Source organism: Struthio camelus, chromosome 26 (genome assembly GCF_040807025.1).
Source record: "Struthio camelus isolate bStrCam1 chromosome 26, bStrCam1.hap1, whole genome shotgun sequence".
NCBI lineage: Eukaryota > Metazoa > Chordata > Aves > Struthioniformes > Struthionidae > Struthio > Struthio camelus.
The window spans coordinates 354,191-379,215 of record NC_090967.1 but is presented as its reverse complement, the minus strand read 5'-3'; the positions used below and the strand labels follow the sequence as shown (position 1 = coordinate 379,215).

Genomic DNA, 25,025 nt, shown 5'->3' with positions numbered 1-25,025 from the left:
ACTTCATCTTTGGGATAACTGATGGTATTCTGAAACCCTCCCAGTGCAGTTAGCAAACAGCCTCCGCTCAGTGGAGCTGCAAGTGCTGGAGTAACTGGTGGAGCAATGGGTCGGGGGGTTGCTGTGCCTAGGCTGTGGCTCTTGAGCTGCAGATGACTCCTGTGACTGTTTCTCTGGCTCCATGGACCAGGCTTGCTAACAAATGGTGGAGTTTGCCACCAGCAGCTGTGCTGTCTGAAACCAGCTGCTCCAGTTTCAACGGAGGATCAGTCATGCTGGAGCCAGGAAATACTTCAGTGTTTCCATTCTTTCAAATAGCATTCTTAACTACAGTGGCCTGCCTGACGCCTGCATGCTCCTGATGTGCGCTGGTACTAGTGGTGCTGCACCTTTGACAGGATTGTGGATTGTGTGGATGGGACTGGAAATACCCTCATCCTGAAAGATTTGCTGCCCTGATAGGCAGGCAGCTCCTGCTGACTTGATAAATAATCTGGTCTCCAGAATAAAATAGGCTTTTATGCTCCAGGAATCTTGGATACCCAGCGACCAGAGGAAACTGCTAATGGCTACTTAATGCCTGGAGCAGGGAGTAGCTTTAGTGTGTGATAGAAGCTAACACCCAGCTGGTAGGTGCCTGAGTGAGGAAGGTGTTCCTCAGATGCCATCTTTATAAACTGCCATGGGACACGTTCCCCCCCCACCCCAGCTGTCACACAATATTTTATGGTGCTTATCCCTTGGGTGTGTACTTGAGGTTGAAATAAGTCTCATGTCCTGTAGCCAAGAAAATCCATGTGATGCTTTCTGGCCTGGGTAGGGCTATTGCTGTGCAACACGTGTCCTTGTCCTGCTGTTTTGTGTTTGGCGATCCAGGCAGGCAGTGACTCCAAGGACACCTTGCATGAGATGGTCTGGGACAGTAGGGGACTTGCTGTGGTTCTGCACAAAGTGACCTTGCAGGTTTTGTGTGGAGCCCTCTTTTCGTGCTGCCGTCTGCCCTCCCAGCTGAAGGTGAAGCACAGATCTTGGGGTATTACAGCCCTTCTTTTTAAGGCTTTGCTCACTGGGGTTTTTGTCTTACCTGCAGAATGGGAGGAATCCCAGCAGTGAACGGCAAAGGAGAACGTCTCCTGCTACATGTAGGAATAATAGATATCCTTCAGTCGTACAGGTAAGGCAGCTTTGCAGTCATCTGTCCTCTAAGTGTCTTAACATCTATTTTAATACTGGATGAAAGGGGGAAGATTTTCCTCTCCTGAAGAGTTTGAAAATGAGTAGGCAGGCGGCCTAAAGCCATCCGTCCAATGCATGTCAGGGGCTGTGAATTTTTATCTTGTCCTTAGAACAGCTGGTGGCACAGAGCTATTTTTCTAAGGTATAATGAGTTGCTCATAAAGAGGTTCCCCGTGTCTGTGCCTAGGGTGGGTAGCGCATCCCCAGGGATGGAAGATGGTTTTCTACCACTCTTCCAGCCAGATCCTCCCTCCCTGTAGTGTTCCCGGGCAGTCCTGACCTGACTGCAGAGATGCTGATGTGCACAGCTGACCGTTCTTGGTTGGAGGAAAGCTGTGAGCCAGAAGAAGGAGGAATCATTAGCAACTCTGTCATCTCTCCTGTGCGGGGTATGAAAAGTGGCTTAGATATAGAGTACGGACCTGAATCCAACTCTTTCTTTTTCTCTCCACTTCTCTGAAATTAGGTTCATCAAGAAGTTAGAACATACCTGGAAGGCCCTTGTCCATGATGGGGTGAGTGCTTGTGCAGAGGCAGGAATTGCCCAGGCCTCAGTGGGGTACCTGCCTTGGCTTCTTTTATACTAGCTGATGCCAATTATGTCACTATTTATAGTGCCTGAACTGGTACAGTTGAAGTTGATGAAAGGAATAGTTCTTGTCTCTTATGCCTGCACAGCAGCGTAGTACCACTTATTCCCAGTTAGATTTTCTTGCTCACTCCACCTCCTCGCATGTTTAGCTGTCATGCTACCAGCTTTCCTCCCCTGTTCCCATCCGTCATTTTCCTTCTCCCCATGACGCCAGGAGCTGTATGCACAAGGCGTGTGCATTCTTGTATGCGTTGAGGAGTCCTGTCTTTGCTCCCTTTGGTGATTGACTGTGTTTCTACTTCAGTAAGCTATTTGTCAGTAAATCCCTTTCAGTGTTCCTCTGCTGTCTTGTCTCCTGCAGCAGCCAGGTGCATGTTTACAAAAGAGCAACTTCAGATGTGGAAACTATTTTTCAATAATGCGTATCCTAGCTTCTTTTAAATAATAAGGCAAGGGAAATGTGTCGATGCCAAGTCATAGTAGCACTGTAGAACATCTGAAACAGACAGCCTCCATTTTAGAATTTTAAACTGAAAGCACAGAACACTTGAAATGTGAGGAGACCCTTGGATGAATTTTGGTGTCCATGTCAAATGCAGAAATATCCAGGAGTGCTTTGAATGTCAGCTAGCAATGCCAGAAGAAATTTCATGGATGTAATCAGAGCAATTTTCCAAAAACCTGGGAAACCTATAAAGAAATAAAATCACCAAAATCCATTATACAATTATGGTGAGAATGTAATCAAATGCAATCAAATCAAAAGCAATGCTTCAGGCTTATTTATAGCATTAATCAGATCATTTCAGTTAAGCCTTTCCATTTTAAGGATCCGTCAGTGCTAAACGTTGCTATAAAGGTTGTATTAGTTGTTAGAGAAATCGGTCTTGTCTAATTTTCACATGAAACAATTGCTTCTTGCCTTTGTAGGACACAGTGTCAGTACACAGACCCAGCTTTTATGCAGAGAGATTCTTCAAATTCATGACCAACACGGTGTTTCGAAAGAATTCCTGTAAGTGTACATAGCCCAAGAGCTGTTGTCCTTGCGATGTGGGAGAGGCAGAGCCTTATCTCCATCTTGCTGCTTCAGTCTGTGTGGAAAGCTTCTGGGCTGGAGTCTGAGCAGGCTTTTCCACTGCAGGGTAAACAAAAGTTGGGGAACTGCAAAGCCTGGGGTTATCACAGCTTGCTTTGGACTGCTCAGACTCTGGCCCGGAAGCTCTCCATGCAGCCTGACAGCAGAGGAATCAGTCTCCAGGAGATGGAGCCTGCAGAGCATACGCATGTTTCAGAGAGCAGAGGCCTCTCCCTACAAATGGGAAGGTGCCTTTGGTGTGAAGATAGTTGGTAGTGGTGATTATTTCTTCTTCTCATTCACTTTTGTCATCTAGCTCTAAAATCATCTCCCTCAAAGAAAGGGCGTAGTGCCTTGCTAGCTGTCAAGACACCTGGTCCAACAGCTGCGTTTTCAGCTAGCCAGCTTCCCTCGGAAAAGGATGAAACCCAGTATGATCTTCGTGCAGCCAGGAGTTACCCCACGCTCGATGATGAAGGTAATGGTCTCGTTTGGTGGCTGATGGTTGTGTGATTACCCTCTCTCTCCTAGCAGTTCCTTAGTGTCCTCCCGTGTTCTCATTCAGTGCCCCACCATGCACCAAACACACATCGTCTTTGATGGCTAGTTCTTCGTTCCATGTCTTGCTGTGCTTTGCAGGTGCTAAACTTAACCGTGACAGGGGAGAAGGTAAGAGTATATAGTTTTGTCACAGCACTAGCAGTTAGTTGTTTAGGGAAGCGACATCTCTGCATTGAAGAAAACGAAATCCCTTCTTTGCAGCACTGTATTGTTCAGCTGTAAAAAATGGTTGCTTGTGTCCCTGCTGCAAGGCAGCTGCTGCCAACTGGCTCCAGCATTCATAGCCCAGATGCAATCAGAAAGTTGGTTGGTTGAATTTTCCACCCTTAAAGAAAGGGAACTGGGAGCTACAGGACTCTAATGTTTGGGTAGTTATAAGGGGGCAAGATCTTGCCTTTGCAAAAAGACAAGAGAGTCTCCTCCTTTGCTACCTTGTCATCCCTTCCATCTGGGCTGGGTTTACAGATGAGCGGTGAAAGGCAAGGTCCTTGAGTCCGTAAGTGTTAGATTTCTACCCGTGCAAGATGGTGAGCTTTCGATTCATCTCTTAATTCACTTGAATATTTATCTCTGGCAATCCAAGCCTTTAATCCAGCTGTGGTTACCAGTGAGATGTTTTCATTGGCCTTATGCTTCTGGTAGCATCTTTAAACTCCTACCCAAGGGTAGGATGCTATCTGTTGTGCAGGAAATGGTGCTTATTGGCTCTCTCTAGAGGAAACCTATGTTGTCCTAACCTGCCTTTGGATTAACTGTTGCAGCCTTGAACCCAGCTAAACTTCCTGTGTGTTCGTAGTTTTAAGTGGCCAGTCCCAGTGTGGGTGTGCAGGTGATGGTGGAGTGGCCTGGCACAGGGCTGGTGCAGATAAGGTGTTGGTGTTTGACCTACTCAGTTCTTCCTTCCTACATCTCTCCCTGCCCTCTGCTTGGGCTAGTAGGCAGGCCAGACCTGCTACCCTGCACGCCGCCGTCTTTTGAAGAAGCTACTACAGCCTCCATAGCCACAACACTGTCTTCAACATCTCTCTCTGTTCCTGAGCGATCCCCCTCAGAGACCTCTGAGCAGCCGAGGTACAGGTGAGGACAGCAGCCTTGTCCTGCTCCCGCTAGAGTCAAGTGGTTGCCGTTCATCCTCATGCTGCAGATCTCGGCAGGCTACCCTATGCTCCAAAATGCTAATGACCGATTTCAATTAAATCTCTCCTGGGAGCAAGCAGACACAGCTTGGGTGGGATTAATTATTGCTGGGAGAAGTGTCAGCTGTTAAGTAGAACATCTCCCTTGTGGGGTGGGGAGTTAGATTTGGGGGCAGTGTAGGATTTCTGTCTTAAATTCCTCCTCAAACTCTACTGTTCTGGTTTCTTTCCGCAGGAGGCGCACACAGTCCTCAGGCCAGGACGGCAGGTGAGAAAAGTTGCATCTCTTCTTACACTGCTGCACAGAGACCTCACGTTTGTCCCTGTGCAAAGGACAAGGAAGGCTTGGAAGGCTCAGTGTGAACCTCTGCAGTTCCAAGACTTTGGGGCGGTCCTCTACAGCATGGTGAACTTCTTCCTGCAACTAAATGATCTCCGTTTCTTATACAGAATTTTCCTCATGAGCAGATGTCAGAATGCTTTGCAAGGAATTTACTCCTGTGATTTGATGGGAAAGGGGGCAGCCTGAGTGAGTTGTCCAAATTTACCCAGCCAACCAGCACCAGAATTAAGGGAATCAGTCTTACATGCCCCTCTCTGGGTAAGCAAGCCTTAAAAGCAGGAATGTTCATCTCCTGTGCATCTGTCGGACATCTGGGTGCACTGGAGATGAATATAGGAAAGGGCTCTGACTTTGAGAGGTACCAAGCACCCACCATCTCCAGGGAAGTACTTTAGAGGCTGCATGTCTTTCTAATGTTTTCAGAAACTCGGGTGCTTTTGGTTTTTTTTTGTTTGTTTGGTTTTTTGAGAGCTTTTTCCCCCTCCTGCAGTAATAGGTAGCTCAGAGCCAAGGACAAAGTGTGACAAAAATTCCCCTACTGCATAGAGGTGTCCGGATTTAGTGCTTTTTTTTGCTGATTTTTGCCCTGGCTCCCTGGGACATCTTGTAAGTGTTGTAGTTACAGATTTTGAAATGCACTCCAGAGACACTGTTGTGGGGTATGCCATAGTCAGAGGAGCTGCTGGATAGGCTCACATCCTCTGCAGTCAATGTCTGGTACTTCAGAGGAAGGCAAGCCTTCAGAAGACGGAAGTTTGCACCAGCTCACAGACATCCCATTCTAGCTTTTAATGATTTGTTGAGCTTCAGACCAGATACATGGATCAAAAACCTCCTTTTGTGTTAATGAGAACACCTCTGAATGGTGCATGTCACTGAGTCTTGGTAAGTTCCTGCCACTGGAGGGCAAAGACCTAGTTTCTCAAGATTTGTAGCATCTTTTGAAGCAGCTGGGAGCCATGAAGTATTTCAGATTGCAAGAAATCAATTGCAAAATCCATTGTCTGAAAGTGCTGAAAACTGGAGACTTAAACTCAGGCACCTGTGACAGGACCTGCCAAACAAAAAGCGGCAACTTCATCTGAGTCACTCCACACTCCCTTAGTACGTAATGGAGGGAGTCGCTGTAGGATGTGACCGCTCATCCGAAAATAGGCCAAGTGAATTGTGTCCTAGAAGTGCTTGTCCCTGGACAGTACAGGGAGCTCAGTGATTTCCTCTGGGGCAGATCTCTCCATCACAGGCTTGCCACAATTACAGTCCCCTCACAAATGTGGGCTTTATTACTTTTTTTGGTTTGTTTGTTTTTTCCCCTGTGTCTTCATTTCTGGTGCTGGTGTCTGTGTGTGTCGTTTCTAGGGGAGCAGGGACCTGTATATTTGTAAAGCACTCTGGGATCCCCCGGTGAAAGCCACTGCAAGAACAAAGTTATTAATGCACGAATCTCAGGGAATTTACATTCCTGAGCTGAAATGGAAAAGCCCTTATCCAATTTGCTCAAGCCTGGAATGTGTCACACCTCTGAATTATTATAATCTGCTGGGGAATTCCCTCTGGGTTTCTAAAATTCACCACTACAAGAAGTAGCAAGAGCCCTGGTGCTGGCGCGGACCCAGCCACGGTGAGCTGGACAGGAGTGCCGCCTGCTGGCTCCAGCTCCCAGCCTCCCTGCAGCGCTTCCCAGAGCCCTGCTCCCAGCCGAGCACCGGCCAGGGACGAAGCAGAGCAGACTGGTACTGCTTATAAACCTGCAGCTCCTTCGCCCGGACTGTGCCCTTGGCTTGGCAAACACTAGCTCCTCCTTCCCATGAGGACTATAAAACCAGCCCTAATAACGTAAGCAATTACTTTAATAGCATGAGAGATTAAATTGAAGACAGTGCCACAAATGGCTCCTGAGCATGCAGAAAAATCTGATGTTAACCCTGGAGCACGCCTGAACAGCTTGGTGTGCTGGGAGCTTCAGAAGAGGTCAGAGGCTTTGGCCCTTGTGTTGCTGATAGATGACGCCAGGCTAACACAGGTTTTCCCCAGAGACCAATTCTCCTTTTTCCTCCTGTTTCCAGTCTGGCATTATCCATCTTTTCTGCAGTGTTGGCAACCTAATCCCTTTCTTCTTCTCATCTTTTCCTACTTCTATGGTTTCAAGCAATGCAGTTTGAAGGGATTGATCCTTTTGTCTGGGAATTTTGATTATCTGAAATCTCAGTCCTGGAAGTCTTGACTGCTCCCTCTGAGCTGAAATCAATGGCTCAGTTTCTGCCATGAGCTCAGTGGCTGTGAGTGGCTGGCCGCAGGCTGCCATGTGCCGAGGCAGACCGGTACAGCTCGCTCCCATGGCCAGTGGCAGGGTGAGAGGCTGACTCAGGGCTGATTTACACTGGCCTAAAATTGAGAACTGTGCGTGAGTAGAGGCAGCACAGCGCCAAACTAAGCATTTGGGCCTGTGTGTCTTTGGCTCTCCAGGTCACACGAGGAGGTGCGGGTTGAAGAAGAGCTTCAGCAGATCAGCGTAGAGCTGGAACCCAAGTGCGATGTTGAGATTGTAGCTCCTGAAGAAGACGACAAAGAGTGAGTGTTTGAGGGTTTGATGGCTTGACGGAGCCCTGCCTAGTGTCATTTAATCTGTGGGACTTGAGCTAGAAGCTGGTTTTGTAGGTTGCCAACTTTCCTGGAGAGATAGGTGCTCCCATAGGCAGTTCAGTGAGACACTGCTGAGCACTGCTGCTTCTAGCCTGACCTGATCTGATCTTTCTGGATGTGAAAATGGAGCATCTGTGCAGTAAATCAGTCTTGCTTGCTCCTTCTTTTTTTGATCACAATCACTAGACTGTGTCATTTCTTCCCTCCTCCAGAGAGGCAGCTTCTTCAGCCTGTGCCACTGCAATGTCCACAGCTACAATAGAAGTGGAGACGGCCAGCCAGGCCTCCGAACCAGCAAGCCAGGCCTCCGATGAAGATGATGTGCCGGTCACAGACATATACTTTGTAAGATACCTTCTCTGCCTGGCTCGTTAGGGGTGTAATGTGAATGGTTGGTCTGAATTCAGGCAGTCGGGTGAGGGGCAGCGGTCTGCCCTATGCCATCCTTGTGTCAAGCACCTCGAGATCTTAATGCTGGACAGATTTTTGAATCTAGGGAACTGGATTAACCCTTGAAGAACTTGAAGTAGCATGTCATGGGACCCAAACAGGTGACACTGCTGCTGTATATGTAACTGTAGATGTGCTACTCTACTTCTAAGCACAAGCACTGAAGAGCTTTACTAGGCCAGCATATTCACTTCTGAGATAAGCCAAAGTGAATCTCCTGCCTTCCTCAGCCAGAGCGCCTTGCTGCTTTCCTGCGCCCAAGCGTGTTGTGGTGGCCTAGAGCCAGAACGGAGGTTGTTGCAGTGGGGCTGACCTCAGGCTCTGGTGAAATCTGGCTTTTCCTTTCCCTGCAGGCAGATGCATTAGATGGTGCAGTGGAAATCTAGTACTGAGACAGGGAGTAAGTGAGGTGGTTGTTGGTTGGCAGCAGAGTGCCGTGGAGCCTGGTGCTGTATTCCTCAGTCAGCTCCCACCTCTGAGCAGCTTCTGCAGACTGGAAAGGAGTTCAGCAACATGTGCCTGTCCCTTGGACTCCCAGAGCAGTGCAGGGCTAATGGTCTGACCTGTGACATTCCTACTCCCTGTCCTGGCACTGGAGCCTTCTCATTAAAGGAGGTGGCTTCTCCCTGCTCCAACACATTGCTGTCAGATACATGGCAGTAGAGAAGAGCTGAACCCTGTGATAAGCTCTTTCAGGCTAACCTAAAACCAGCAACATTTGGCTTCCCCTGCGCTTGCATGACTCTGCTGCAGAACTGCTCACTCGTTACCGAGTCATTTAGAGGCTTGTGGGAGCTGCAGAAGGAATCAGCTCCATTTTAAGAGCTTGTCTGTTTGGGGTTTTATGCATGCTGTTCAAAATGCAAACAGCTCCCTCTAACACTGGCTGCTCTTTCTTTGCCTGTGGATGGCAGCTGTGTGCAAGCTGTCTGCAGATACTGCCTGCTCCACTGGCAGCTGTCTTCTAGTGAGGGTCAGTTCCTGTTCTTCCCTGTCCCTGAGCATATGGACTCCTCCTGACTTTCCAGGGACTGCTCTTTTTCTGGAGGAAGCTGTCTTTGTACAGTGTGTGTTCACAGAGAGCATGACTGACTGCTCATCAGCATTTCATACCTCATCTCAGCCCTTGAGTTTTGCATTAAATGTGTGTCGTGTGCTGTGGAGTGTTTCCCTCACTGCTGGGATGAAGGGAAAAGCTGATTTGGGTTCCCACGGGCACACTCCTTGGAAAATCACTTAAACTGCAGCTCAGGTAAGGCTGTACTTGAGTGCAGTGAGGTTTGGACCGCAGCTGCTCTACAGGAGCATTCCAGGAGCAATGGTCAGTGAAGGGAGGCTGTGTGCAGAGAAGGATTTTTGGCAAGTCCCAGGAAATCTGCTTCAGAAGGGAAAGCACTTTATCCTCCTCTTCACCCCCAGGGGAATAAAGGTGCAGAGACTATGGCAGGGCAGGGGCGCTGCTCTTCCCGTGCAAGGCTTTCCTGCCTGCTGATCCATTCAGGCCTGGAGTTGCCCAACCCCTTGTTTTGCTTTCTCTTTCATCCTCTCTTTCACATCATCCTTTTCTCCTCTGTTTCCTTTCTCACCTCACTTGCCCCCTGGCCATCCAGTTCACAGATGGGAGGTACTGGATTTACTCTCCCCGCCAGCGCAGACTCCGAACCACCTCGCTTTCCTCTGGGACTGTAAGTGAACATGCTAGCACATAGGGGAGCAGAGCTGCAGCTTTGAAACACTGGGGCTAGCAGCTCCATTTCCCTTGGATGTCGTGGCTCTGTATTGTGTGGCTACTAGGAACTGGCCCAGTAAAAACTGAAGAAGCAGAGGAAGAAATACATAAATGGATCTCAGTGTAGGATCTTGCAGAAATGAGGACTCTGCCCTACTTTTCTTCAGGCTAATGACAGTTCCTGGCATGGGATGGGCTATAGTATCATCTAGCCCTTGGACAAACTTGCTGGCACCAGACCTGGCCAGAAAGGCAAAGGCATCTGTATGCTTGTAGGTAGTGTTAGGCTTAGCTCCCTTGGCCCAGGACGCCAGACTGGATTCCAGAGAGACCTGTAAGATGTTTTGAAGCAGATAAAAATCCAGTTAACAAATGTGATCTTTTAGGTCTCTGGCTGTTGGGGTTTTTTGGTGGGGGGGAGGGGGGGCTGTTTTTTGTTTTTGTTTTTCTCCTGTCTGGGACGCTGACCAGCTTTTAAAGCCAAAGGAGCTGAGAGGCACTGCTGGGCTAAGGGAAGGTTTCTGCTCCCCAGCCCTAGCCGGTGTGGTACTTATGCTCCCTCCTCACTACAGGTTTTCCGTGAGCCACAGGGGTTTTCCTTTCCCTTCCAAAAGATGCAGAGAGGCTATTTGGCATTTAGGGGCTGAATGGGCTGAATCTGGAGCTCAGACTGCTCTGGGTTGTGATATCAGCTCTCCCAAAGACTGTGAAGAGAAATATCTTCCTCGGTGGGTAATGACAGTGTTGTCAGGGACTCACCACAAGCACTTGTGTCATGTCTTCCTAGTCCCTGCCTATCTGCAACCAGGCCAGGGAGTAGTGGAGAGACCATCAGTTGGGCAGGGTGCATGGGAAGCAGGGGCAAAGCTCATAACATGCTCCTCAGCTGGGCTGATGGCATGAGAAAGTGCTGTACCTATGTGTGCAAACAGGAAGCCCTTCCTTGCAGCTCCTCCTGCCCTCATCTGCTATGTTTGGCTGCCCCAGCACCAGGCGGGTTATTTCCAAGTACCAGATGCTCCTTTAGCTTCATACTGGGTTTGCAGCTCTTACTCTGCCTGCATCTAGACTCCCAAAAGCCTCTGAAAGAGGCTGGCTGGAGCATGGGGTTCAGTCCGAGTGGATGGAAAACAGGGTGCAAGACATGCTCTGTGCAGTTTTGAGTGCTCCTTCATCTCCAGCAGAGCCCTGGAAGAAGCTTCAGGCAAGGGTTTCTTTCCCTTTCTTCCTCCCAGTGGTCTCTGCTAACGCAGCTACAATTATTGTTGGGGTTCAGCATGTGGAGCCCAGTGCTTCAAAGCTCCTCTGGCTTCTTGTAGTTTCTTGTACATCTTAGACTGTTGTTGTTGGTTCCTGGGTTGGGAACCCTTCCAGGCTTCTTCCGAGTACCCTGCTCCGTTTCTTTCCTTTGCAAGCCTGGGCTCAGGCGAAGGCGAGAGTTTCGTCTCTCCTTCAGATCTCGGCGCACCTCTAGAGCTGACAAAACCGCTTTGCAGTAGAAGTGGATCCCACTGGGGAACACTGGGAACGGACACCAGCCCTTGAATCTGCCTAGGTTTCTCTGTGCTGAGTCGGAAACAGAAGTGTTTTGTCATGCTCTTGCCCAGTGCTGTGATAACTGACTCCCTAGATACTCATCCCCGTTCCCTTCCTTCTGTCCAAGATCCAGTTGTGTTTTGCCTGCTTTGTTGTACCTGTTCCCATCTCGCCACTGTCTACAAAAGTCTCATCGCTAATTGATTCCTCTCTGTGACCGCCATCCACCATGATCTAACCAGCCCATCTGCTGCCTTGCTTGGTCTGCAGGGAATGGGGGAGGCATAGCAAATCAGATTCCACTCTAAAAGCCCTCTTGGACACCCAAGAGATGCCAGCTTGTAACCTGTAAGGGGCTCAGGAAACAATTGGGTAATTGGGTCAGAGGACTGGGTGGTAGGAGCTGAGCCCTCTATCAGTACCCTTAGGTAAGTCACTTCCCACATCTGCGTTGGTTTCTCTGAAGTAAGAGCGATGCTGTGGCAGGGAACTGCGACTTCCTTGGCACCTCTAAAGCGCTAAAATCTGTCCCTGGGAGGTGCAAGGGGGGAGTTTGTGCCATTCCCACTGTAGCTGGAGCAGGGTCCATTGTCAGAGCTGCTGGCAGGCTGCCCCAGCTGGTGGGGAGCAGGTACGTACCGAGGATGAGGAAGGGTCCTCACTGAGACCTGGCATTGAGCTCAGTTCTCTTCCCTCCGGGTGGACAGCTGTTCTTACTGTATTGTTTCCTACTCTTTTATTTTTCTCCTTTTATTTTCTGCTCTTCTCTCCTTTGCTCCCTGCTCTGCTGCTGCTCTCCTTGCATTCTCCCTGCCGTCTCTGGCCACTCTGGCAGCCGACAGACGAGAGGAGTTGGGTTTACTCCCCGCTCCACTATAGCGCTCAACTCCACTCTGTCTCCGATGAGGAGAGCGATACAGTAAGTGTACGAGAAACATGTACCGGGTGCCCGGTGGGTCAAGCTTGGAGCTTGCGCTCTATCTGCAAGGGCAGCTTGCAGGAGGGAGCTGCTGTGGCCTCTGCAGCATGGGGCTCTTGCATGGCTATGGCAGAGTCCTGCTGCATCTCAGATTGGCTCTGTGGCAGCAGGTGAGAGACCAGTTCAGCTCAACAGCACTTCTGGCTTGTTCTGAATCGTTTAGCACAGTGAAAGCTTGGGGATCTGAAGCGTTCCAGTCATGTTATCATTACTGGAGGGTGCAAAACAAGCAGGCTTCTGTCTTCATATTCGTTTTGATTCTGGGTATTTGGCTGGGTTCAGATCTAACTGAACGCACAGAGCAGGTGCTCAGGTGTTGACTCTCTTCTCTCTGCCTCTTGCAGTAATCTCTATGCAGACACAGAAGCCCCAGAGAGCAGCGATTCCCTCTGCAGGTCGATGTGTTCCCTTTTCGTTGATGCAGCCGTTCCAATGGGATGGGGAAGAGCTTGCTGACACCAGTATTGCTGCACTGCAGGATCCCAGGCACTGCATTTCAGAATGGAGCAAAACTCTAACCGTGTATTTCTACTTATCCCAGATGTGGGCAGCAAAGAAACCACCCGCTCACCCGCAGCTCCCAATGGAGATGTCCAGCTGGGTGTAGAGAATCCTGGATAGTAACACAGTGTTTTCCAAACGTGCACTACCGTAGCTACCTATCCATGTGTGATACTGTGAACCTTTTTAATTTTTTAATCATGTATTTATTTCTTTTATCTTTGCACAGAGACAGCACAAATGTGCTTTTTTAAACATTTAGTTTACTGCACTTTTTTTTTTTTTTTGTCATATATTTGTGCATCAGAAAGGAGCGTGAGACCTCACTGGAGAATTGGTAGGAGCACGTTGCTGGGGAGGGCAGGGACCAGAGTGGCTTCATTTGAGGCAGCTGATGGAGTCAGGAGGTTTAAGGCTGTCCAGATTCTGCCACGGTTTTGTCGAGTGACCTAGATCAAGTCACTTAACCACTCTGTGCCTCGGTTTCCCCTGTGCTAATGGGTGTACAGTACCCACTTCCGTTAAAGCACTTAAACCCTGGGATGAAAGGTGCTATGTAAATGCAATGTATTAAAGGCCATTGAATAGAATTGCTCCCATGTTACAGTAGTCCAAAGCAGCCATGCCAATTTACTTAGATTCAAAAATTGCTAGTGACTTCTCTTGATCTGTAACACTGTGTGGGGGAAGCAAATGATCCTGGCTATAGTGACCTCGGCCCTCCTCTGGACGTCGAGATGGGTTCTGCCTTCACCATGTGCTGTACTGCTCTGTGTCGCCCTGTCCCTCTGTGCTCGGAGTCCACACTGTCTTACCGGCTGCTGCACCGACGTTTGCTCCAGGCTGCTGCCTGGTGACAGGCATGGACAGATGAGAACTGTGCATCTCCACAGACCACCCTCGTTGGAGTGAGAGTTCCCAAGTCTGCCCAGCCCCAGGTGGGGTTTGCCTGGACACTGCATCCTATTGGAGCCACTTAGCACTGCGCATGTTCATGGGTGTATCCAATTGCCAAGTAATCGGGGGTCACAGAACATTGGGTTCACATGTATCCTCCGTACCTCAGGGTAGTCAGGGAGTCGCATGCACGTCCACGCACTGGAGGCAATAACAGAAGCCTGACGCTGGCACCTAATTGCGCCAGGCTGTACTGTGTTCGCGGACTCTCTCTGTTGGACAAAAAGCTGGGAGCCTCTCATGCCGCCTGTTGAAAATTGCTGCTTTGGATGTCTGAGATGCAGAGGGTTTGCTCTGAGGGCCACAGGCTTTGGATGAGACAAGGAAGATTTAGTGTCGCTTAGCAATGTTCAGAGTAGGCTCGTTCTTCCGTCAGCAGGGTACTGTAACATTGTCTTCAGTTCCCTAGCGATCCCCCCTCTTCTCCCAGAGAGAAGAGAAAACCTTTAGAGCAGAGGGAGCTAGGTCTTGTTCATGTGCTTTACAGGCCTTGCTCGAGAGAGATGGTGAAAGATCTCTCCATTCCCATTACAGCCCTCAAACAGTCCTTGGGCTTCCTTGTGGAGGAGTGTGGAAACGGGACCCTGCCCTAGGGGCTCAGTCTGATCTGTCCTCACAGCAGCACTCAGGACCGGTTAATTCAGGTCCCAGAAGGTGACTGGGCTGGTGGGAAGCTCTTCCCCTCTGCAACGTGATGAACTTGGTGAGGATCTTCATGAGTTGACATAATTTCTTGCCTAGAAATATGGGACCTAAACTTCCACCCCTTGCCTGCAGATGCTGAAGGCTGTAAGGTGTGCTGCTTTCTGAGTACAGGCTGGGGTTCTTGCAAGCTGCTTCCATTAGCTTTATTCATATTATTTACCAGAGTAGTTCTATCAAAAACCTTTTAAGGAAACTCTCCCCTTTCAGCTGTCAAGTAGCTACTAATTCACCTAGCAAGTAGCATTGCTCCATGACAGCCCCTTTGGGAGGCTGGGAAACAGCTCTTAAATCACCACATCTCCTTGTGTTAGTCCTGTGTGGGCTTTGCAAGCTGTGTATGTTTAGTGCTACGGCAGGGCTCAGCCGTGCAGCAGAGGGGAGACGTGCAATACATACAGAGTAACTTGCCTCTGGGCTGAAAGCAAGAGGCTTCAAACAATGTTAAAAATGTAGCCAGTGCTCTTTTCCTCCGAAAATGCAGAGCAGCCACCGTTAGGAAAGAGACCAGTGGGAACTGCATCCCTTCTGCATCTTCAAACGTTGCTCTTGGGTTCTGCATTGGAGAAATGTAGTCCTGGGGAGGAGCCCAGGAGGCTGCTAGGACTGTCTGAACCAAGTCCCAGCTGCCCTGGTACCAACTTGTTTTTTTGTCTAGGGGGTTTTGCCTCAGCTTGACTTTGCAAGCTAAAATTGAGCATCTTTCGTTGTCTAAGAGCAGAGGTTGAGACTCTGTCCCTTCCCCTCATTTCAGGGTGTCTGAAGCTGCTCAGCCTCAGTGCAGGAAGCACCTGAGCCCAACCTTCGCAAAGGATCTCAGTGAATGAACTTTGCAGTCTGAAGCTGTGCTTGGCCCCGGAACATGTGGGGAAGCCCAGGCCTTCCCCCCCACCCCCAATCTATTCATTCCAAATGTTGTCTTTCCTCAGGCGTCCTGGCCTGAGGACAATTTTTGAGACAATCCTTGTGCGTGCAATTCTGTAATGCTGAACCTTTTGGAACGAGCACGTCTGCTACAGAGTTAGGAGCTCTCAGCTCTGGGTAGACAGGGTTTGGTCCTGTGAGAGGATGCGCAAAGGGATTAGAACAACTTTGCCAACATGAAGGGACCTTCCTTAAGAGCCTTCCTTTAGGGAGACAGTGATCTGAAATGGCAACTGCCCCTTTCCAAGCCTGCATACACTCTGTGCTGTGTCACATTACTTGTCCAGTTACCTCTGTGCTAAAGAACTGCTGAACCTCCACTTCCCGTAGAGGCTAAAAGGACCTTGGAGTTTACAGCTTGCTCTTTGTCCATCACTTTGCATTTGGATACTTGCTGCCCAATGGGTAGCAAGGTGACAGCTTTGGGGAGCTTTGGAGCATTTTCTAACTGCTGCCAATGCTCCCTTTGGCAGGTTATACCAGAATCGGCGGAGGAAGGACTAGGTCTTGCCTACAGCATCAACCCTTTTGGGGGGAAGAGAGCCTTTGCCTGTCCTTGGTCTGAATGTCTCTCCAGCTGTACTTTCAGCTCATCCTGGAAATGAGCTGCATGTAGTTTCCTGTTCGGACTTTTCTCTAGTGACCCAGATGATCTCTGGTTGCTGCTGTCACTGGTGTGAGCCTATGATGTCTACAACTTTAAAAGGAGGCACTATGTTTCTTCTGCTCCTCTGAGATTTGATCAGAGCACCTCAGTGAGACAGCACTTCCCAAGTAGCTTCATTTGCCCCTGCTCTGTCATCCCAGCTTAGACCCTCAGCTTGGCATGAAGTGCTCTGGGGTGAGTCTTGCTCTCTGCTAAGGCATTTGGTGAGCTTTCGGCTTGGGCTGTTGAAGGGAGTATCTCTCGCCAAGCCGAGGTAGCAGGAGTGTGATTGTCTCCACTTCTGCAGTGAGTGTGCTCTCCTGACATGCGGGTCTTTAGGGTGATGGGATCATGCAGCCCAGGCTTCTGCCTGCCACAAATGCCCACAGGTATGGATTTGGCAAGGGGAAACATGGGTCTCCTGAGAGCTTTCTTCTGGGGAGATGTCTCAGTTTGCACAATGTGGCAGGCAGCTAAACTTGCTATAGAGTTACCGTAAAGAGCAGAGCTTTTACAAGTGTGAACAGAGTAGAGGGATGGCACAAACTGGAAACCTAGGGGTTGTCAAAAGGGTACAGAAATCCCTAAATGCTCATGAGAGATGGTGAAAAAGACTCCCCAAGTGCTATTAGCAAAGCCAGAGAAATGATGGGTCTCGGCACTGAGCCGGCACAGCTGCGGGCCTGGTGCAGGCAGGGCTTGGGGTTCGTGCGGGCTCAGTCGCCTTCAGTCCGTGGTGTAGCCGTGGTCAGCAGTGCTGATCCTCCCCAGGCAGCTGGGAGCAGCCGTACCATTTCCTTCCCTTCCTCGGTCCCAGCCAGCATCAGGCTCCAGCTCTCACTGAAAAGGAAAAGGCAAAAGCCACGGCCCAGGCGTACGGGATCGCGTCCGATTTTCCTTCTGTTAGCGTCTACATTAGACCTATGTATCTTTTCTCGGGTGCTCGTGTTCCCAGCCTTTTGCTCTGTTGGCTGCGTGCGTGTGTGCCGCGTAACGAATGTATGTAAGTAGGCTGGGGGGGGCTGGAAACGGGATGCCAACTCACGGGTGTTGTCATGTTTCTCTTATTTTTAGGGGGGGTTAAGTCATGAGAGGGCTTTTTTTTTTTTCCTTCTTTTTCCTGTCGGGAGACCTTTTTCCAGAGAACTGTAAATTGATGCTATCTGTCCTAGGCTCTGTGATAAAGAATACTGTGCTCTGTGTTGTAAACACACCGGACAAACGAGCCTGTCTAGCGCCTTCGCTGCCCTCCTCGCCCCCGGGGCCGCGGCTGCGGCCTCTTCCCCCGCTTCTGGGTGTCAAACGAAACCGAAACCGCCCGCACCGAGGCGCGCCCCGCCCGCCCCGCCCGCCGGGGGCCTCGCGCCGCGGCTGCCCCTTCGCCGCCTGCTCCGAGCGGCGCCGCCGCCCCCCCCCGCCCCCTCCCCGCCTCCGAGCGGCGCCCCCGCGCGGCCCCCCCCCAGCGCGGCCCGCCCCCCCCCCCCCCCGCAGCCGCCGCCCCGCGGAGCAGGCGGTGCCGAGGGCGGCCCCGCGCGCCGGGCGCTGGCGGAGGCCCCCAGCGGGCCGCGGCGGCGCCCATGGGCTCGGGGTCGCGCAGCCCCGCGCGGCGGCGGCGGCGGCCGTCCCGGTCGCGGTCGCGGGGCCGGGGCCGCTCGCGCTCCGCGTCCGGCAGCGATGAGAAGCGGCGGCGACGCCGGAGCCGGAGCCGGAGCGGGCGGCGCCGCCGGGAGCCGAGCCCGGGGTGAGCGGCAGCGCCGGGCCCGGGGCGGCCGCGGCTTTTGGCGGGGGGAGCCGGGCCCCGGGACGGCCTGGGCTCGCTGGGGGCACCGGGCTCCGGGGTGAGCGGGGTTGGGGGGGGACCGGCCCCGGCCCCGGCCCGGCCCCGGACCCGGCCCGGACCTGGGCCCGCGCCCGCTGGGGGCACCGGGCTCCGGCGCGAAGGGGGCTGCAGGCCGTGGCCGAGAGCCTGCGTCGGGGCGCGACCCCCGTGGAGACCCCCAGCCCTTCGCCGCCTGCGGGAGAGCGGCTGCAGCACCCGAGGGCTCGGCCGGGCCAAGCCAGACCTGGTTCCCGGGATGGGGTGAAGGTCCCGCAGGATGCTGCTCTGCTGGGGGAGCTGAGGCCCCTGCCGCCTCCCGAACCAGCTGCCGATCCATCCACGGATGCAGCTAAAATCATCCACGTGCAGCTGCTTGGGAGCACTCGCATGCAGGGCCGTGCCGGCAGGTCCTGCCATGCCAGGCCTGGGCACAAGCACGTTGCCAAACAGCCTGGGCTGTGCCGCCCTCACCCGCCAGGCCCTTTGCTGGGAGTCCGTCCCAGCTCGGCACAGGCAAAGAGCGCGGCGCAGGTTTGGCCAGCTTGACCCCTCTCGACATGAGAGAGCTGCTTTAGTTTGGAGCCGGTAATCAGCTCTGAACTCAAATATTACTTTCCTCCCCCAGTTCTGACTCTGGAGATGAGAGGCAAAAATGGAAGAAGAAGAAATCTAAAAGTAGGGACCAGCACGACAAAAGCCAGAAGAAACACCGCTCACGGTCCCGGGGTCGTTCTGCCAGCTCGGGCTCAGAGAGAGAGAGTGACAAGAGGAGAGCCCAGAGCAGAGAAAGGCGGAGGAAGAGAGCTGGTTCCAAGTCCTCTGTGTCCTCTGTCAGCTCTCCGTCCCCCTCGCGTTCCCAGGGCAGGGAGGAGACACAGCAGCTGAGCCTTCAGGAGCGCTTGAGGTTGAAGGAAGAGAAGAAGAAGCAGGCTGCACTCATGAAAGCCTTGGAGACACCTGAAGAGAAACGGGCTCGCCGCCTGGCCAAGAAGGAAGCCAAGGAGAGGAAGAAGCGGGAGAAGATGGGGTGGGGAGAAGAGTACATGGGTTACACCAACACCGACAATCCCTTTGGGGACAACAACCTGCTGGGCACCTTCATCTGGAGCAAGGTGAGCTCTCTCTCTGCACCCCATGTGTTGTTGGAGGCTGCTTGGGGCCACTCTGCACGTTGCCTCAAAGGAGATTGTCGCCATGCGGCTGCCATGGGATGGGACAGTGGAGCAGTGGGGTGTCAGGAGGGACCCTTTGCATGGGGTGGGAGCATCTGAAAGACTAAAAGGAGCTACGTGAGGTCAAAGGTGTCATCTAGGGCAGTAGCTGGCTGTTTCTGATAGCTCAGTGGGGTTTTATCCCCTTGCTTTTAAAGACTAATGTCTGTAGCCAGGTGTAGAACAAAGATACCGGTCAGGGTGCAGGATGGAGGGACCCAAACCTGCTGGGAGCTGCTAGCTGAGTGCCGAGGAATGTTTAGTGCTCCCGTTACCCCTTATTGAGTCAGGAGTGAACTGCCGAGAGCCCAGTCAGTTCTGGCTGAGAATGATTTTGTTGAGAGGCTGCAGAAGTGGGGTTTGAGAGGGTGAGAGCGCTACAAGGTTGAAGCTTGCTGGAGCAGCAGAAATGGGTAGATGTAGTGGTCTTTGCCACCCTTTGAGAGGCTGTAGAAGTTGCTTTGTTTCATGGTTCCTTTTGACCACTTGGTTTCAGGCCCTGGAGAAGAAGGGAATCAGCCACCTGGATGAGAAGGACCTGAAAGAGAGGAATAAGCGAATCCAGGAGGACAATCGCCTGGAGCTGCAGAAGGTGGGAAGAGATGCCCCCTCCCTCCCCACTGTCTGACAGCGATCCCTGTGGCAGGGCTGTGCTCCCTCCAGTGGACGGCCCAGGTCTTCTGGTCCATCACCTGGAAGTCCCCTTGCTCTTCTTGCTGGGAGTACCTGCAGGTTGTAGGACATGGGACCGGGGGCGCTGCACGTTTGTGTCTTCTAGGTGGAGCTCTTTTCTTGGGGCCAAATCCAACTTGGGAGATGCTGAGGGAGCAGCGTTGAGGCACTCTGTTGTGCCCACGTCCCCTGTCCTCTCATGGGCTGACAGTGAGCAGCCTGGCCCCACCTAGCCCACACCAGCTTCTTTTGTGTGTGGCTCTCTGGGGAGCCTGGAGCCAATTGCTGGAGCTGAAGCAATCTGTGAGGGAGTCTAAGGCCATGTCCTCGAGTGTGTGTCCTGTGAGGGTGGCCCAGCCCCTGCAGCCTCACATCTCTTTCTGCCCCGAGCAGGTGAAGCAGCTGCGTCTGGAGCGGGAGCGAGAGAAGGCGATGCGTGAGCAGGAGCTGGAGATGCTGCAGCGGGAGAAAGAGGCAGAGCACTTCAAAACCTGGGAGGAACAGGAAGACAACTTCCACCTGCAGCAAGCCAAGCTGCGGTAGGTGTGCCGGTCTCGTGGGGGCAGGCCCGTTAAGGAGGAGAGCATGGCAGGTACCGTTCACCATCCCTCTCCTCTCACCCAGGTCTAAGATCCGGATTCGGGACGGGAGAGCGAAACCCATTGACCTGCTGGCCAAGTACATCAGTGCAGAGGATGATGACCTGGCTGTGGAGATGCACGAGCCCTACACCTTCCTGAATGGCCTGACTGTCTCCGACATGGAAGATCTGGTGGAGGATATCCAGGTACCAGCTCTGCAGCCCCCATGTGCCAAGGCTCTCTGCCACTTCCCTCTCTTTAGCTCCGCTACCCTGCCCGTGGCTGAGCTCAGCCCATGGTCCAGAACAGGTGCCTGATGTCCTGTTTGTCTCCCTCCTGCAGGTTTACATGGAGCTGGAGCAAGGCAAGAACGTGGATTTCTGGAGGGACATGACCATCATCACAGAGGATGAGATAGCCAAGCTCCGCAAACTCGAAGCCTCTGGGAAAGGAGGACCTGGTAAGCAGGAGGGCAGAGCCCACAGCATGGTGTGGGTGTGGAGGGGAGTGTGAGCAATGGTTAAAGCAGGGTCTGCCCCATGCTTTCAGGCTGGCAGAGGTTCTCTTAATTGCTCTTGGGGGATGTGCTGCATGGAGGCTATGGATCTGGGAGATGTCTTCTGCTGGGGTCCAGCCTTCCACTGTTCAGTGCAACCCAGGACTGCCTGGGTGAACTTGGGCTGACTGCTCAGAGATTGACCAGCTGCCCTCACCCATCTGTGTAGCGGAGCGTCGCGATGGTGTCAATGCCTCTGTCAGCTCGGATGTGCAGTCTGTGTTCAAGGGGAAGACGTATAACCAGCTGCAAGTGCTCTACCAAGGCATTGAGAGCAAGATCCGAGCAGGTGGACCCAATCTCGACATTGGCTACTGGGAGAGCCTGCTGCAGCAGCTGAAGGCCTACATGGCCCGGGCCAGGTGAGAGCAAGGTCTTGTCCCTCAGCTAGGCGTGTAGAAGGGAGCAATGCAGGCCCACTACGAACAGAGCGGGAGACACCAAACCTGAAGTCATTGATGGAGGGGTGCTTTTTTTTTTTTTTCCAAGCTGACTAGTTCTTCCAAGAGGGAAGAAAGGCAGGACACTCAGTCCCTTCTCAGATGGTTTTGTTTACAGCGAGGTCCCCATATGTAAGGGTTACTCAGCCCAGTCGCTGTACAAAACCCAGCAGGTTTCTGCCTGATGCAGTGATTGGCACAGCTCTGGACACTGTGTGGGCGTGGAGTGGCCTGGCTAGGTCTGACCTGACGGCTCATCTCCTCCTCACAGGCTGCGGGAGCGGCACCAGGACGTGCTGCGCCAGAAGTTGTACAAGTTGAAGCAGGAGCAGGGTGTGGAGAGCGAGCCACTCTTTCCCATCATCAAGAGGGAGCCAGCCTCCCCCAGTGACAGGTATACAGCCCCTTCCTGGGAGAGCACAGCCAGCCAGGCCTTTCCCATGGGTGCCTGGCATCTCTTCCTACCCTTAGATCTTCCCAGCCGAGGAGGGCAAATGCAGCCTGGTGCTCCCATCCTTCCTGAGACAAACCTCCGGGGAGCAGAGAACTAGGGTACCATCTCCGTCCTAGGTATCTCTTCTCTCTTCCCCACAGGCTGGATCCTGAGGAGACCATTGTAGTACAGCCAGGACCATCCTCAGAGTCAGGGGCAGAGCCAGAGTCAGAGGCCAAGGGGGATGCAGAGGGGGAGGCCGTGCTGATGGAGGAGGACCTGATCCAGCAGAGCCTGGACGATTATGACGCAGGGAAGTACAGCCCCCGACTGATGGGCACCAACGAGCTGCCCTTTGACGCCCACGTGTTGGAGGCTGAGGAGGACCTGCACCGGCTGCTGCTTCTGCGTCAGCAGCTCCAGGTCACAGGTAGGTGCTCTGAGGCCAGGCTCTGCACCCGCCATCCGTGCAGCCTGCACACGCTTCAGGGTTGCAGGGCCGGAGGGAGAGGGTGAACTCCGTCCCCAGGCAACGGTAAGCAAGAGCCGGATCTGGAGTGCACATCCAGAGCTAGACTGGAAGAGAGATCCAGGTAGTGAAGGGGACCATGGGCTGGACTGAGAGCTGGGGAACGTGGCTCAAACTGCTGGCTTTCTTTGCTAGTACCTGAATCAGGTCCTTCCCCACTCCCGTTGCCTGCTATGAGGGCACGTGTATGTCTGTCCGTCTCCACATCCCCTACCCAGAGCCTGCTGGTCCCTTGCTCTCTCTCCCCTGCCCCCAAGAGCTGTGTCCCCGCAGGCCAGGCCCAGCTGGCACTGCAGGACCGGCCGTCACCTCCTCCCTGCAGGTGATGCTACCGAGAGCGCCGATGACATCTTCTTCCGTAAAGCAAAGGAGGGCATGGGTGCAGACGAGGCGCAGTTCAGCGTGGAAATGCCCCTTACAGGCAAGGCCTATCTCTGGGCTGACAAGTACCGGCCCCGCAAGCCCCGCTTCTTCAACCGGGTGCACACAGGCTTTGAGTGGAACAAGTACAACCAGACCCACTATGACTTCGACAACCCCCCACCCAAGATTGTGCAGGGCTACAAGTTCAACATTTTCTACCCTGACCTCATTGACAAGCGCTCTACACCTGAGTACTTCCTGGAGGCCTGCCAGGACAACAAGGACTTTGCCATCCTGCGCTTCCATGCTGGGCCACCCTACGAGGACATTGCCTTCAAGATCGTTAACCGGGAGTGGGAGTATTCCCACCGCCACGGCTTCCGCTGCCAGTTTGCCAATGGTATCTTCCAGCTCTGGTTCCACTTCAAACGTTACCGCTACCGTAGATGAGGGGCTGCTCAGCTCCCCTCTGGACATTCCCTCTGCCTGACCCAGTACACAGACTCCTTGTTTTCCTTGTTCTCCTTCCTTTTATTCCAAGGGATCTGAGACTGTGACACAAATAAACAAGGGTTATTTAAGCCATGGTGTCCTGTGCATGGGCCCCATGGCAGCCTGTGCATCACCTTTGGGCAGTCCCATACTGGGTTGGCACTGAGAGCTCCCCAGTCTTGTCCCTCCTCCTCTGGGGTCTGAGTGATGTTGGGGGTGGTCTCACCATCACCCCCTCTGCAGGCGCTGTCACCCCTTTCCCATACGCTGTCAGCCCCCAGCGTTCCCACCATCTGTGCCAGACCCGGCCCAGCCTTGTGCGCTCTCATCGCCTGTGCCAGACACATCCCAGACGAGATGTTCCCCAGCTGGAGCTGCAGCACTCTTGGCTCCAAGAGCGCAGCCCAGCTGCTGTGAGCCACCCCAGGCCCAGCACAGTCCCGCAGGGCCTCATTTCTGGCACGTCCCTGCTGGGATCCTGCTGCCCCGGGCAGGGAGCACTGCTGTGTCCCTCGACCCTGGCTGCAGGATGAAAGGGAGTGAGGGCTGCAAGGCGTCAGCCTCTGATGGGGAGGAGGAAAGGGGTGTTAGATGTGACCAGGACATCCCCTTACAGGGCAGAATCCATTTTCCCTGGCCCACAGTCTCTCCCCTCATGCCGGAGCAGCTCTGGCTCTCATGTGCACTCCCTGCAGCCGCAGCACTGATGCTGGGGGTCTCTGCAGGCCTTGCCTGGTTTTTAATGCCTCAGTGAGGGAGTGCTACGCAGCCCAGGTGGGACCTGCTGCAGTTGGTCCCTCCTTGTGCTGGTCACAGGGGCACAGTCCTGTCACCACCAGCTCCCTGGTCCTTAGGGTGTCCCCACTCCTCTGCACTGAAGCTAGCACCTGAGGGACAGGATTGGGGCAGGGCCAGCCTCCAGCGTGCACGGAAAAGCCAGTGCAGCATCCTGGCAGTGCTGGTGCATGAGTAACGTCCTGGAGCGCAGCTTCCAGGAAACCTTGGCTTCAGCCAAGGATTGCTGCAGTGAGGTGGTTTTGTCCCCGCCGGCCTTGCTGCATCCTGCCCCTGTTACAGCCCCCGCAAGCCTGCCTTGCCCCTGGTCACAGCCAGCCCTGCTGCACCGGGGCTTTCTGGCTGCCCCACGGTTGCCATCTGCCCCAGGAGGGCTGTGGGGTAGGACACCCTGCTCTGGTGCCAACCCACCAGGAGATGCCCAGGACCCTTGGGGCACTGAAATATGATTTAATCAATTTCACCATTGCTTCCAGGCTGCTGGTGCCTCCGCCCTGGCCAGATGCCGCAGGACCAACCATTCTGTCCCCTGCCGGGGTGGGAGGCAGCCCTGGGCTGACCCTGCCCCGCACTGGCAGGCAGCGGGAAACTGCTCCAGAGATGCCCAGTGTGTCCTCCGCAGCTGGAGGCTGCGGAGTGCAAGGACAGGCTCCCTTCATGGTGCTGGTGTCTCTGGAGATGGGGACACAGGGAGCTGGGTTCTGCTGGTCGGGGGGGGGGGGGGTTGGGAACAAGGCTGGACTGGCTTTCGGATGCATTTCCAATGCTTGTCTATAAGTTCACCCTTGGCTCCATTCCACCCCTGCTGATCTTGGCACCACCAGCAGGCTCTGGCCCTGGCTCTGCAAACACTGGGAACTCACTCCTGGGAGACTCCCACGTCCGCCACCTCCACCCGCACATCCCAGGGGCTTGGCCTGGCCACAGGGGGCAGAACTGTCTCGCCGGGGCATGGGGACGGGGCGAGACCCCCAACCGGCTTGGCCCAGCCCACGTGTGCCACCCTCTGCATCCTGCCGGACTTCCCCAGGCCGGGCCGGAGGCAGTGTCGGGACACGTCCCGCTGCCTCTCCTTCCTGTGGGTTATTTAAAGCTGTTGAGTGGCTGTTTGGCAGAGGGTT

At 53.3% G+C, this 25,025-nt stretch overlaps 2 protein-coding genes across 5 annotated transcripts in view; both read left to right on the top strand.

Moving 5' to 3' along the window:
- Positions 1 to 17,224, top strand: part of PIP5K1C (phosphatidylinositol-4-phosphate 5-kinase type 1 gamma) — a 53,997-nt gene extending 36,773 nt beyond the window's left edge. The window contains exons 9-18 of one of the 4 annotated variants that reach the window (XM_068919566.1): positions 1,091 to 1,174; positions 1,703 to 1,751; positions 2,759 to 2,843; positions 3,223 to 3,384; positions 4,403 to 4,544; positions 4,839 to 4,871; positions 7,413 to 7,517; positions 7,802 to 7,934; positions 12,140 to 12,223; positions 12,628 to 12,720. In XM_068919566.1, the coding sequence (XP_068775667.1) occupies positions 1,091 to 1,174; positions 1,703 to 1,751; positions 2,759 to 2,843; positions 3,223 to 3,384; positions 4,403 to 4,544; positions 4,839 to 4,871; positions 7,413 to 7,517; positions 7,802 to 7,934; positions 12,140 to 12,223; positions 12,628 to 12,630 (880 nt within the window). In that variant the 3' untranslated portion in view covers positions 12,631 to 12,720. Of the gene's footprint in view, positions 1 to 1,090; positions 1,175 to 1,702; positions 1,752 to 2,758; positions 2,844 to 3,222; positions 3,385 to 4,402; positions 4,545 to 4,838; positions 4,872 to 7,412; positions 7,518 to 7,801; positions 7,935 to 12,139; positions 12,224 to 12,627 lie in introns of all 4 variants that reach the window. The other 3 variants (XM_068919567.1, XM_068919569.1, XM_068919568.1) reach the window with 3 other exon arrangements.
- A 366-nt stretch (positions 17,225 to 17,590) lies between these two features.
- On the top strand, positions 17,591 to 23,198 carry CACTIN (cactin, spliceosome C complex subunit). Its single transcript, XM_068919940.1, has 10 exons — positions 17,591 to 17,754; positions 18,458 to 18,944; positions 19,540 to 19,635; positions 20,109 to 20,254; positions 20,340 to 20,502; positions 20,639 to 20,756; positions 21,022 to 21,214; positions 21,564 to 21,686; positions 21,863 to 22,155; positions 22,577 to 23,198. The coding sequence occupies exons 1-10, from the start codon at positions 17,591 to 17,593 to the stop codon at positions 23,065 to 23,067; spliced, it is 2,274 nt and encodes a 757-aa protein (XP_068776041.1). The 3' UTR covers positions 23,068 to 23,198.
- Positions 23,199 to 25,025: the final 1,827 nt, after the last annotated feature.

Coding starts and splice junctions, on each gene's coding strand:
- CACTIN (XM_068919940.1), top strand. CDS start 17,591: ATGGGCTCGGGGTCGCGCAGCCCCGCGCGGCGGCGGCGGCGGCCGTCC. Junction 20,503..20,638: donor ATCTGGTGGAGGATATCCAG/GTACCAGCTCTG, acceptor TCCCTCCTGCAG/GTTTACATGGAGCTGGAGCA. Junction 20,757..21,021: donor CTCTGGGAAAGGAGGACCTG/GTAAGCAGGAGG, acceptor CCATCTGTGTAG/CGGAGCGTCGCGATGGTGTC.